Source organism: Rhyacophila brunnea, unplaced genomic scaffold (genome assembly GCF_057557595.1).
Source record: "Rhyacophila brunnea isolate RB1 unplaced genomic scaffold, BYU_Rbru_1.0 scaffold_24, whole genome shotgun sequence".
NCBI lineage: Eukaryota > Metazoa > Arthropoda > Insecta > Trichoptera > Rhyacophilidae > Rhyacophila > Rhyacophila brunnea.
The window spans coordinates 12,130,540-12,143,197 of NW_028232904.1; the positions used below are offsets into that span (position 1 = coordinate 12,130,540).

Sequence of the window (12,658 nt, forward strand, 5' to 3'; positions counted from 1 at the left end):
AAGTATATATAAAAAGATAGATTTAACTACAGTAAGTTGTTTTATAAAGATTTATTCTGCCAAACTTAGCGAAAGTCTGACATAAAGTATTTATTATTATATGCTGTAACTCTGTGGAACCGTTGGGCGGTTAGAAAATTTAATAACTAACAGAGATACAAAAGTGGGCGGTAGGCATAAAAAGGTTTATTACCCCTGTACTAAACTCTGCGTATATTTGTTGAATGTAATGTATACTCTGTATTTGTCCATAAATGTAATGGCTCCAACCTTTCTCGGCTTCTGACTAAGTCTTTTATCTGTTTAGACTAAAAAGCAGTAACGCAATTTTCGCTTTCTTCGGATAGCAGCAGATACAGCAGCTAAAATGACTTCATCAATGCCGGCTTTGTCTTTCGCTGAACATTCGAGGTATGCGGATGCCCTGAAAATAAAAATCATTATAAGCATTGAAGCCTCTTCCAATAGGTAAGCCTAGGGCGGCAGTTCCCAAATTGTATTTGATCAGTACACAAGGCCTGAACAAAAACGAACCATAAAGCCGCGTTGCCATCCAAGCGACAGCTTCATACTAATTATTCCTATCCAAGCTACTCGGACAGCGTCCTACTCATCCAAGTTAGCTTGGATAGGAATAATTAGTATGAAGATGTCTCATACGAGTGCGCTTGGATGGCACTCGGTCCAAGTGTACTTGGACCGTGTCAACGCGGCTTAAGGCTTCGGCCACATAGGCAGGTGCTTCGCAAGTGCTAAGCTAGGTGCTATGCTTGTCTACTAAAAATACTACTACCACATTGCACGCTACATGCTTAGGTACAAACTCATTTGACTTTTTTGAGCGCTCAAGTCAACAACGATATGTCACTCTCAAACTAACCAGAAAGCTACTTCTCACAAAGAATTTAAGTTAAAAATTTCGATAGTCTTAAATTCGAACTTGTAGGGTGCATAATGTCAATTCATCCCATGCGTCATTATTCATAACCTCAAAATATATACGGTGTTTGACGTTTGTCATAATGAAGAAACATCCACATCTTGCAAAATCACTAGGTGACACAATAAAAATAACCAACACGTTTGTTCGCCGGGAGACTCACGAGGTGACTAATAATCACGTAGCGAAGCGTGCCCAAGCAAGGCACCTGCCAATGTGGCCGTAGCCTAAGAGTTAGAAAGCATTCGGCACACTTATATCTCCGCAGTATGCGTTAGAGTAAGATAGAATTTCTACGACTGAATTAAATTTTTTTTGTAAACGTCGTCAGTAAATATTGAATTGAATGATCACATTTATTTAAAAACTGCGAGCATGTGTTGCTGAAATTTATTGTTTTTGTTAATTTAGTAGAACATGTGGTTAACTATGCTGTGTTTAAATTTGGTAGCCATACTGAGAAGCAACATGATGGTATTACGTTTTATAGTTGAGTTAATAATAATAAAATTGAGGTTCTAATGTGTGCTATATGCAAGAAACACGGATTCATTTTGCCAAACAATAGTCACTCTCTATATATTATTACTATGAAGAAGTACACTTATAATTATGATCAAGAATGGAGTGATAAGCAAAGATTTTTTATAAAATGTTTCTTCATCTTCTTCTTATGGTACCTCTAAGAATACCCATGTTATGCCAGCATCCCGTAACTCCGCTGTATACAACATGTAGATGGTATTAAATTTAGTAGCCTTAATAGTATGTGATAAGTAGAGACCGACAAGTTTAACGTGAGGATCCCCGGCAACACGGCAGCTATGCAGAGGAGCCTCAAGCTAAACAATGACCAGCATTTTATTATCTCTATAGTTGGGAGAGAGTGAGGAGAGGTATGGTTGAATAAACGAACAATGAATAAACAGATTGGCGTGTGAAATACAATCCCCTGACTTTATTTACTCCCTTCTATTGAAATTGATTACAATTTTACAGGAATCCTAAATTATAATAATTGATAATTACGAAGATCGTGTCTGAGATAAATGACAGCTCGACGGACGTTATTGCGTTGCAAGAGATTTGAATTGACTGTATTTTGGTAGGTAAAAATACCTCCGTTTTATATTTTTTGAATACATCGGAAGGGCGTCAAGATAGGGCTGAGGTCAGCACTTTCTTGAACGTGCTTGTTTAGCGGTCATTTATCTCGCCTTTGCCTGCATATTTTCTTCTAAAAGAATCGCTTACAAATGTGCAATTTGATTTATTCCATATTATAGATTGTAACAAGAATTCGTGAATTAAGCGATTTGATAAACAAACATGCAGACTTGCGTCTGAACCAAACTACGTGTTCTGGCGTACGTGTTCAAACATGATTTTGATGAAGGCTACATAAATGATATAGTTTACATTGTAAGTTCAACTTAATGCTATGTAGGTATTACTTAAATAAATTAGGCATGTTTGAGATTCACGATGGGCAGCCACATCCCCACTAAATTTTGAGCATTCTTCACAGACACATTTCTCATTTAACAAATATTGTCACATTATTCTATTTTAGCAAAGAAAATTTAATGCTCCGAATACACGATACAAAAATTAGAAGAAATATTCGTGGTGACTCTGCATGAATGCTCTCAATTTCGTTTTGTTGTTTGAAAAACCAACATCATAGATTCACTTTTTCACGTTTAACTGTGTGCTACGTACATCATTGCCCTCACAAGGGGGTAGGGGGGGGGGGCGACAGGGCTTTAGCTTGGGGCCCGGGCTTTGGGAGGGCCTGGCGTGTCGTGTTGACCAGATAAGTGAGATAAACACACATCATAAATTAGCTTTAATAGAAAAAAAAGTCTTTTTACTTTTATACTTTTATACTAAGCACTTTTATACTTCATGATTATTAACATTTAAATTATATGATTGTGTGATGTAATTTTTCATTATTGTGTATCGATACTTGACAACTCGCGCTAACAATACACTGTATAAGTACCCTTAATTTGACATAAAACACAATTTGAAAAACGTTAATTTAGCCTGAGGCCCCGCTTCAAGACGTGGGGGCCATGACGTACATTATACGTATCATTTGTGTTAAGTATTCTCGAATATTGAATCTTCACAGGGGTCCATCCACAATATATTTCTTTGAATTATATACAAAAGAACATACAAATGCTTTTCAATTAATAATAGACTCGTTTTCTCTGACTGGGAATGTTATCAATCCAATCCCTGTCCATCCAAAGAGTGACTGCTCTTTTTAACCATTACTTTTTACTTCTTCGTGGATACATTTACAATCCATCTATACTGGCAAGTATTAATTTTCATGTTCCCATCAATATCACTTGGAGCTCTAGGGTCTTCATGCTATTCCATCGCACTACAGATTTGATGTTTCATGATGCTGTATATCATGCGATTTATCTAGTTGATGCCACCAGTGTTGCCAACTGTCGTTGACAAAAACATGTCAGATGGGGTACGAAAACAAGCTATTTGGCAGGAAAAAACATTAGATTTTATATGGTCAGCACATGCGATCAGGTACCGCTGCAGAATATAGACATAGGACAACATGCATATGAAGGGATGGACAAGTTCACGTATCTTGGATCCAGCCTAAATACCCAAAATAAGACAGCAGAGGAGATAAAAATCTACCTTATCTCCGGGAATAAATGCTGGCATGCCTGCAAGCGACTGGTAGGGTCGAAAATTCTAGGCCGTAGAAGTAAACTTCTAATATACAAAACAATTATAAGGCCAGTGGTCACTTATGGCTGTAAGACTTGGTGCTTAACTCAAAACGAGGAAAATAAATTAGCTGTCTTCGAGCGCAAAATACTCCGAAAAATCTTTGGACCCACGTTGGAAAATGGGAACTACAGAAGAAAAATGAAACACGAGTTTGAAGAGCTGATTGAACAACAGACAATCATAAGACACTGTAAGTCCCAAAGACTACGATGGACGGGACATGTGGAGAGAATGCCTGAAGTTAGAGCGCCAAGGATCATGATGAAGTGGCTACCCCAACGGAAGAGACCCGGAGGCCGACCAAGAAGGAGATGGGCTGACGCCGTAGAAGAGGACTGGTTTCATATAGGAAGATCCAGTAACTGGAGAAGTCTGGCGAGAGACCGGAGTGAGTGGAGAACGATTGTAGAGGAGGCCAAATCCCACCCCGGGATGTAGCGCCGTGGAAGAAGAAGAAAAAGATTACAGCTGATGATGTTGGTTAGTTGTTTTTTTAAATTCATGAAGCCTTGCCTAAACCAAACCATAATGAACCATTTTGTTTAATTTAATGGAATAATTTTAGATATTTTATTGATAAACGAATATTTTTTGACTAGTCTCTACTATGGCTTGGATTTGGCAGTGTTTAATTGAATTTTAAAAACTAACAAACACTGTCCATACATTGTAGTCTTAGTTCAATGAAAACAAATATGTTTCACTGACCAAATTCAGTCAAATTTAGTTAATTTCGCTACTATAAGAATCATTGGTGCTTTTAAACCATTGGAAGGTCTAGAGCACGGGTTTCCAACCTATGGGTCGCGACCCCGAAGGGGTTCGCTCACGGGTTTTCTGTGGGGTCGCCAACTTATACAGTCAACTAAATAAAATATTCACAATAATACAATTTTTATTTTTAATGAAGTTTGAATAATTTCAAATATTTTTTTTAAATTAAAATAAGTGTAATCTAGGTACGCTATTCTGTCACAGTTGGTTGAAACATATTGTGTTGAGAGTTTGGGATTAATGGTGAAATGCCTCTATTGTTCACCGGTATGCCCTTGTCAGTAAGACTCTTCCAACTCCTCTGCAAGAGGTACTCGATTCGCAGATAAAACTCGTAAATTACATCAAACCTGGAGCTCTTAACACCCGTCCGTTTAAAGAATTGTGCAAAGACATGGATTCTGATCACAAGGTTCTTCTTTTCTACACTGCAGTACACTGGTTGTCGAAAGGAAATGTTGTAAATCGTGTCTTTGAATTGAAAAATGAAATCAAGTTGTTCGTGGAAATGCAAGGGAAACATGACCTTTTGGTATACTTTAACGACAAAGCTTGGTTGAAAAGAGTAGCACATCTAGCAGATATATTAGAACAGCAAAATAGGCTTAAGCTGAGACTTCAGGGAAAGGAAACGAATAAGTATTATCGCATTTCACGATAATCTTGGGGCATTTTTATCCAAGCTGCAAAACTGGCGAAGAAAAATAAATCTTGGAAACATTGCCATGTTTGAGAAACTCTGCAGTGTGGTAGATGAATCTGAAGGTGAAATAAATGAAAATTTGAAGGAGAAGATTACTGGGCATCTCGAATCCCTTGAAAACGAACTTCAGCGTTATTTCCCTGAGCTGAAAGAAAAAGAAACTACATTGACACGAAACTCATTCTCTGCTTCCCTTGATGTAGCCAGCATTCCCGGTGAATAACAAGGTGAATTCTTGGATTTGCGGAATGATTTCTCGGCACGTAACTTATTTAATGAAAAATTGCTCACACAATTATGGTGTGGTATGTATCATTCATACCCAAATGTGACGATGCTTGCCTTTCGAGTTTTAGCTCCATTTGTGCCTACACATCTCTGCGAGAGTGGATTTTCAACTCTTCTTCGTTTAAAAACAAAAGAAAGAAATATATTAAATGTTGAAAATGACATGAGGTTGGCGTTAACAAAAACTCACCCGCGAATTTTGAGGCTGGTTAATAACATGCAATTTCAACCATTGCATTAAATTAATTATTACACTGATACACCCCTGTTACAGGCGGGCTTCTCCCGGTGTAAAATAATCATTTAGTAGCTATCAAGTCGAAACGTAACCCTGACCTCTAGAAACGGCTTCGTAAAACATCTAATCTGATTCCTCGCTCAACCACGTAAGTATTTTTTTATTCATAAGTAAAGGCCTTCGTCCGGTGTGTGAAAATCACATATTGGGCGGAGGTGTAATTAAGATACATTTAATTTAATTTAAAAAGTATAAATGATGATGGATGAAAGCGATAATTTTAAGACTAAATATAAGTACTTATTCAAATCTAATAAATTTTGCCGGCAACGTTGAAGTCTCCGCGCGCCTGCGCCGGGGTGGTCCTCGTGATTCGTCAAATCAAAAAAACATCACGCGATAAAATTTGGCCAATCACGAGAGTCCTTTTTGTAGAATGGCGTGGGTACGCGAAGTTTAAAAAAAAAAAAAGGAGTGAGCGTCCGGTTTTAAAACGATACGGACTGACGACTGTAACTGTAAAAAACTACAAAATAACCTTGTCAAACTCAAGATTTAAATATATACCTAATACCAAGTTACGCACAAGAAAGTCTTAGTGTTTTATTTAACCACAAACATAAATATATTGTTCCTTTTTTTTGTGAATCCGGGGTTCGATGGACACTTGAGCTAGCCGCTGGAACCCCGGGTATCTCAACACATAATTTCAGATAAAATTATACTAAAAAAACTATTTTTGTTGTTTTTTTTTAATTACCTAATTAAAAATGCCCTTTTCAATTGTATCGGGGTCGCGGGTCACATGGCTTTTATAAAAAGGGGTCGCCACCCGAAAAAGATTGGGAGCCTGTGGTCTAGAGGCATTTTGGGATGGTCGTAATATGCTCCGACTAAATAGTGAAAAAAGATGAAATATATAAAACACTCACGATATTTTCTTGCTTAGCTTTTTGCCCTCTGCAGTGGTCACAAAATTATTCTCAAGATGGTAATTTCTCAAGTCAGTTTTAGTTGCTGAAATAAATAAAATACTATGATTATCTAATGGAATTTTCACTTGGCGGAATCGTTGAGCCCCCTATCTGAGCCTTAAAATAAAATGCAATGCTTAGTAACTTCTTCCACCTTTTTTATTATTCGACTGAATTGGTTTCGGGAAAAATACGAATAAATACAGTACTCTAAACACAGTACTCAAAAACCAGACAAGTGTCCAATTAGTGAAAATGACAGATTATAGTACATACATACAAAATATAGTAAAAATTAAAACAGGTATTTCATAGAAATAGTTTTTTTTTTTGAGAAATTTGTGCTAGCGAATTACGGTTTTATTTCTAATCAAAATCAAGTGTTAAATAAATAATACATATTTACAAACTAAGTTTATTAACTAAATATTAAACAGTAAATCACTTGACACAACCAGTTGTTCAGTGAGGCAGATATTCTTGAATGGCTTAGGATTCCTGGTTTTCCCTATGACCAAAAGCTTCAGTTTGTGTGTCCCGGTTGCATCGGAGCACGGCATAATTATGATGCGGTCCTTGGGCACTTTCCTCCCTGGTACATTACTTTCTTCGCGATGAATGTATGTTTTACGAAGGAGAAGTTTCCAAAATAAACCCGTCTCATCTGCATTGTATACTCGTACGCGGCGGACTACTGAATTTGACAACAACGAATACCGGCAAATTATAGAGCTTGATTTTGTGCCTTCAACTAGTAAAAATAACGGCGGATTATAGTAGTTGTCGTGTAATCAAGCGGCGGATTACTGAGAGTGTACTGTATTTATAAGCGTTTTCAAACTATGTATACATTCAATAAAAATTAATAATCTTACATTTTTGAATCTTGTGTATTATTCGTTGAATAAATATAATGGTTTACTCATAAGTTAGATTGCTCGTATTCCTTTCATAAATTAATAGTCCTTAGTAAAGCATGACCTGCCGACCCGCACGGGACGACACTGCCAGTATCCTGCTTAAAATCATTAGCCCAGAAGAAGCAGTAGGTTTATATTTTCCTTACCGACTAGAATGACAGGGATGCTCGGTGAATAATGCTTTATTTCTGGATACCATTTCAATATGACGTTCTCAAAAGAAGCCCGGGCCGACACAGAGAAGCATATTATGTAGCAGTTTGTCTAAAATTAAATTAGTCATGTTCAAAATGCAGTTACAAAGTATAATATTGTTTGTTTAATTATTAGTGAATATGGGGGATACGTATTGGAGACTGTCGCAATAAGCGAATTTTTTTTTTAAATTTAAGAGGATTTACATATCGTGTTGATATCAGATGAAGGTCTCCCACAGGAGACCACCTCAAAGGGCGGACCGAATCATCAACTTTCCCATAACACCACAGCCTACGTCCACTCTTCATGGTTCTCGCAACCCTCGGCCGAGCAGAGCCCGCCTCTTCAAAAATTCAAATTCATCCACGCTCCCGCCAAAACACAGACGCGGCCTGTCGAAAACGGCCGCTCGCGCTGCCACTAGTCAATCCGACGGTAAAACAGAGAGCGCGATGACGCCGGCAATCTGACGGTTGGACGCGTGCGAAAGTCTTCTCTTGCCTCTGACGCCGAACGAACAGCATTGACCGAAAAATCGCTCTCTTCAATTGGACGCCGGACAGCTAGCATCGCCTCTGCTCGCCTCGGACGCGAAGCCAAGCCAGCATCGCCACTTCTCCAGCCAAAAATCCCGCGTCGGCGCCAAGCAAGCATCCTAAGCTAAAAGCATTCCGGATAGCCCAGCTAGCATTTCCCGCCAAAAAGACTGCATCACCAAGCCGCAAGCACTGACTCTCGCCTCGGATGCCAAGCATCAGCAGCCCAGCCGCGACACCACGTTTGCAGCCCGCCAAATCGCCAATTACCAACCGACCGCCAACGACAATACCTGTATCAACGACTTAAAATATACCAGCCTCAACACCATACACCGTGCGTTTCTGTCTCCCACCCCCGCTTCTTTGGCCATGACATTATCACGGTCTGCCATCTCCGCCTAAGCGCGAAGAAGGTTGATGATAGTGTGGTACTGTCAAAAGTTGGTAAGTCTCGAAATCATGTAATGAAGTACAGGTGGGCCTCGACTTTCATACAGTTGGCTATTTCGCAGATTTTTAACGACACATGTTGAACGTAGAGCGAAGCTCTTATTAGAATCCTTGTAATACCGATAATTTGTGGTCTAGTATTTCATAATAATTATTCAAACAGTTGTCACTGTGTGTTTAAATTTTTAGATTATGCAATTCAATCGACAGTGTCTAGTAATTTGAGTTTAAAATAAGGCGATATAACTGGCAAAATTTGTTAATGCGTCCTGTCGATTACGAGTGAAGGAGAAAGATCATGCATGCGTGATTCCACTCATTATAAAGACTCTTGGCTTGTGGCACATCGTCGCTGTAGTATTGGTTTATCGAATAGACCAAAAAATGTCAAATGTTCAGGAGACGAAAAACAAATTTCATTATCTTATATTTAAATACATGGAGGTATTTAAACTGTTGTTTTTACAGCATATGAATGCTGTATTCATTACAAAGCAATTTAAAGAAAAGGATGATTCTGGTCCATTTAGATACAAGAAATCATTCTGCATTAAAAGGTCGATTTCGACAAAAACGGATATTCGACAAACCAATACTATAGCGACGACATATCAAGACAAGGTTTTTTTTAAATAATTTTTGTACATTTGTAACGTAAGTATCGTATGTTATTACATTATAAAAATATTGGTAGTGTTTAAAATATTTGCGAATCGACCCAATTTTGCTTTGTGACCCATAAGTTAATTATTTTTTTAATGCATTCTTACATTTGGGTATGTGAGTGGTCTCAGCTTGTCAAAATCCTCTTGTCCTCCTGTGTCCCATAATGAGAGAACGTAAGATTGGCCATTATGCTCTATGTTGTTTGCATAATTGTCAAATCTGAAACCAAAAACGAACACCTGCTTAAGTTATGTACACATAAGGCAGAGATTCTTAACGCATTGGTCACGGATTGCAGAATATTTTCAACAATAACAATATTTTTTAAATAAAATAGATACATTACGAATGTACAAAATGTTCAAATTGTACATGATGATGGTTAGTTTTTAAAATTCAAATAAGTCCTGCGTAAACCATGCCATAACCGTACATAATTTTAGATATTTTTATAGATAGAAGAATATTTTTTATCTATTATGGTTTGGTTGGGCAGAGATAACATGAATTTAAAAAAATAACCAACACCATCTGCAATTAATTGCATTCTTAGTTCAATGAAAACAAACAATTATGACTAAGTGCACACTATTTTTGTCAGATCTTCACAGCCTCTGCAATTTGTATTCTAAATAAGTGTGACTGACAAAGTTTAGTATACGTACCATTTATGTAAGATCTCAACAGCCTACTTCAGCTCTTCGCCACTGTAACCCTATATTGCTTTGATTATAATATAAAAAATAATGTTATTGTTAACTAAATTATATTATTGAATGCACCGAAAAGAATTGTAATTTGCACACACAGAAAACAGCGGTTCATCGCTGGAAAATATCTATTGTTATCCTTGCTCTGTGGGCGTGGCATGGATTGTAACAAACAAATTAGGATTATTATTTTACTATTAGTCCTGATTATTTTGTATCGAGCAGGTATGTCCGCAATATGCATGAGTTAATATCGGTTAATCAAAAACCAATTAGTTCCACCGAAGGAATATTTTCTGGTCTTTTTTGTAGACATTGTGACTAGATTCAATTATCTTACAATATCTTGGATGTTGCAACCGTTTTTATTACAAGATATGATAAAACTATGTTTTCCTTAGTTTGACATTCAGTGGACTTAACGACGTTTGATATCAGTCAATACATTTGAGGTGTCAAATTCCAAAAAGCGATAAGTCCACATTTGGTCGAAATCGAGAAAAAAATTCGCACATATTCCTTGTATCATTTTACACAATATGTATTGATCTATAAATTCCAAAACGCGACATAACCCTACGAAAAAAAATATTTTAAGTCTCGATTTATTACAAAAAGCGCCAAGTCCGTGTTTCATATTATTTAAAGCTTGGTTGATTTCGTGCCAGTCAACCAATAACGGAACGTTCAATATTGAAAAGGGCGTCTCCCATGCTGTAGCATCTGGTAAACTCACGACAGTGCCACGGAAATATGTGCCTTATGCGGAATAAATTAAAAAGTGAGGTACAAGAAGCGCTACGTCCAATTTTATTTTGCCTATATTTATTACATTTAAGAGTTTATCGGCTGAAACAAATTGCCATTTGGTTCTAAGTTCGGCATAGAATACAACGGAAAAAATAATCTCACGTTAAAACAAATAATTGAAGCTTGAAATATAAAAACGTTATTTCCCGAAAATATTGGATTGTGGACTTGTCGCTTTTTGTAATTAGACGCCTCATTTGTTCATAATAAATCTGCGGGAGCGTAGGTAAACACGATGAAACTTTCAAAGTTAAAAGGTAAACTGATACATTAAGCGGTGACAGTACTTACATTGTCGGTATATACTCAGATTCATCAGGATACTCATGCCTAGCGTACGTGATCAGCATAGATGTCTTTCCAACACAACCGTCTCCCACTGTTGTCACTTTCAATGGTAAATTGTTGTCTTTGCTCATTGTTTTAGCCGAGTTATATATTATATTATATTATGTCCTACATGCCAACTACTGTAAATATTATTACAGTTTTTAAAACAATCACACAATGAAACTTTAGGTTCTTAAAATAGTTGTTGTTATTATAACAGTGATGAGTTGTAATAAAATATTGTATTTATTGTCCGTGGATAATGCTATCTATTTTAGTTAAAACATTCTGATATCAATATTTTTAACTCTTATCAGAGGAAGTGCATATTTTGTCATAGGCGAATTTCCATGAAATAAACCTAACGCTTAATGATAAAATAGATAACATAGTGTATATGAAACATTTATATTATTAATAATTTTACATTTATCAAAAAAAATTGATCCTGAATTATTGAGCAATAGAGTGTACTGGGCTACTTGCTACGAGGTGGCCCCCAGGCCAAGATGTTTGGCGGGCCCCCTACCAACGTTCCCTCTAATTTTTCTATTGTTTGTGCGGATCATCAACGCATCTGAGCAGTGGCCTAACAAGGGTTGGTGTCACCTGGCGCACACAAAAAAAGTGCAAGTAAAAAACAATGATTTTTGGCACGAACACTTTTACCGTTTAAAAAATATTGTAAGAACCATGGCCCCCACATCCTGAAATGGGCCCCCAGGCTAGGATCTTTGGCGGGCCCCCCTACCTATCACTAAGGATAAAGGCAGTGTGAAGCTCTACAGTAGCATTTTCCAAATAATGCACGCGGAAAAATTAATGTGTATATTTAATGTTTTCTGTATTTTAAAATATATCCATTTGAATAATGGTGTTATCGAGTATTGATACACTGATACACAATTTAAAAAAAAATTACAACCACATAATTTTAAATGAAAATATTATTGATGGAAAATTGCGCCGCAGGCGACTTATTTCAATATTAAAGAAAATTTGTGATGCATGTTTATCTCACTTATCTGGTCAACTCGCCTCGCCGGGTCCCTCCTGAGCCCTGTCAGCCCCCCCCTTGTGGGGGCCATGGTAAGAACTTTAATGTTTTCACAATAAGGACTACTATGAGACTGTACTGACAATATCAGGACCCAGCACATAGGTGGTCACTGATAAACACTAAAATACGTATCTTCTTTTCGTATACTTTGGCACACGATAGAACAAGACGGATATAGTGATCCCGCTCAATGTAAAATTTCACTTGCATGCTCGCGTTAGTCACACTTGACCTTTGCCTTCCTAGAAATGAGTCGAACAATTGTGCATGTGATAGTTAT

At 37.2% G+C, this 12,658-nt stretch overlaps 1 protein-coding gene across 1 annotated transcript; it reads right to left on the minus strand.

Annotated features, from left to right (window-relative positions):
- Positions 1-303: 303 nt before the first annotated feature.
- Positions 304-11,407, minus strand: LOC147069052 (ras-like GTP-binding protein RhoL). The gene is made up of 5 exons (XM_085951593.1): positions 11,280-11,407; positions 9,573-9,687; positions 7,762-7,879; positions 6,654-6,738; positions 304-424 (listed from the first exon to the last, which is right to left on the minus strand). Exons 1-5 carry the CDS (start codon positions 11,405-11,407, stop codon positions 304-306), a joined length of 567 nt encoding a protein of 188 aa, XP_085807719.1.
- Positions 11,408-12,658: the final 1,251 nt, after the last annotated feature.

Bases quoted from the DNA above. Each gene is read 5' to 3' on its own strand.
- LOC147069052 (XM_085951593.1), bottom strand. From the start codon at position 11,407: ATGAGCAAAGACAACAATTTACCATTGAAAGTGACAACAGTGGGAGAC. The intron at 9,688-11,279 runs GTAAGTACTGTC...TTTTGGTTTCAG, and splicing joins TCTGAGTATATACCGACAAT to ATTTGACAATTATGCAAACA. The intron at 7,880-9,572 runs GTAAGAATGCAT...ATTTAATTTTAG, and splicing joins GACCACTCACATACCCAAAT to ACAAACTGCTACATAATATG.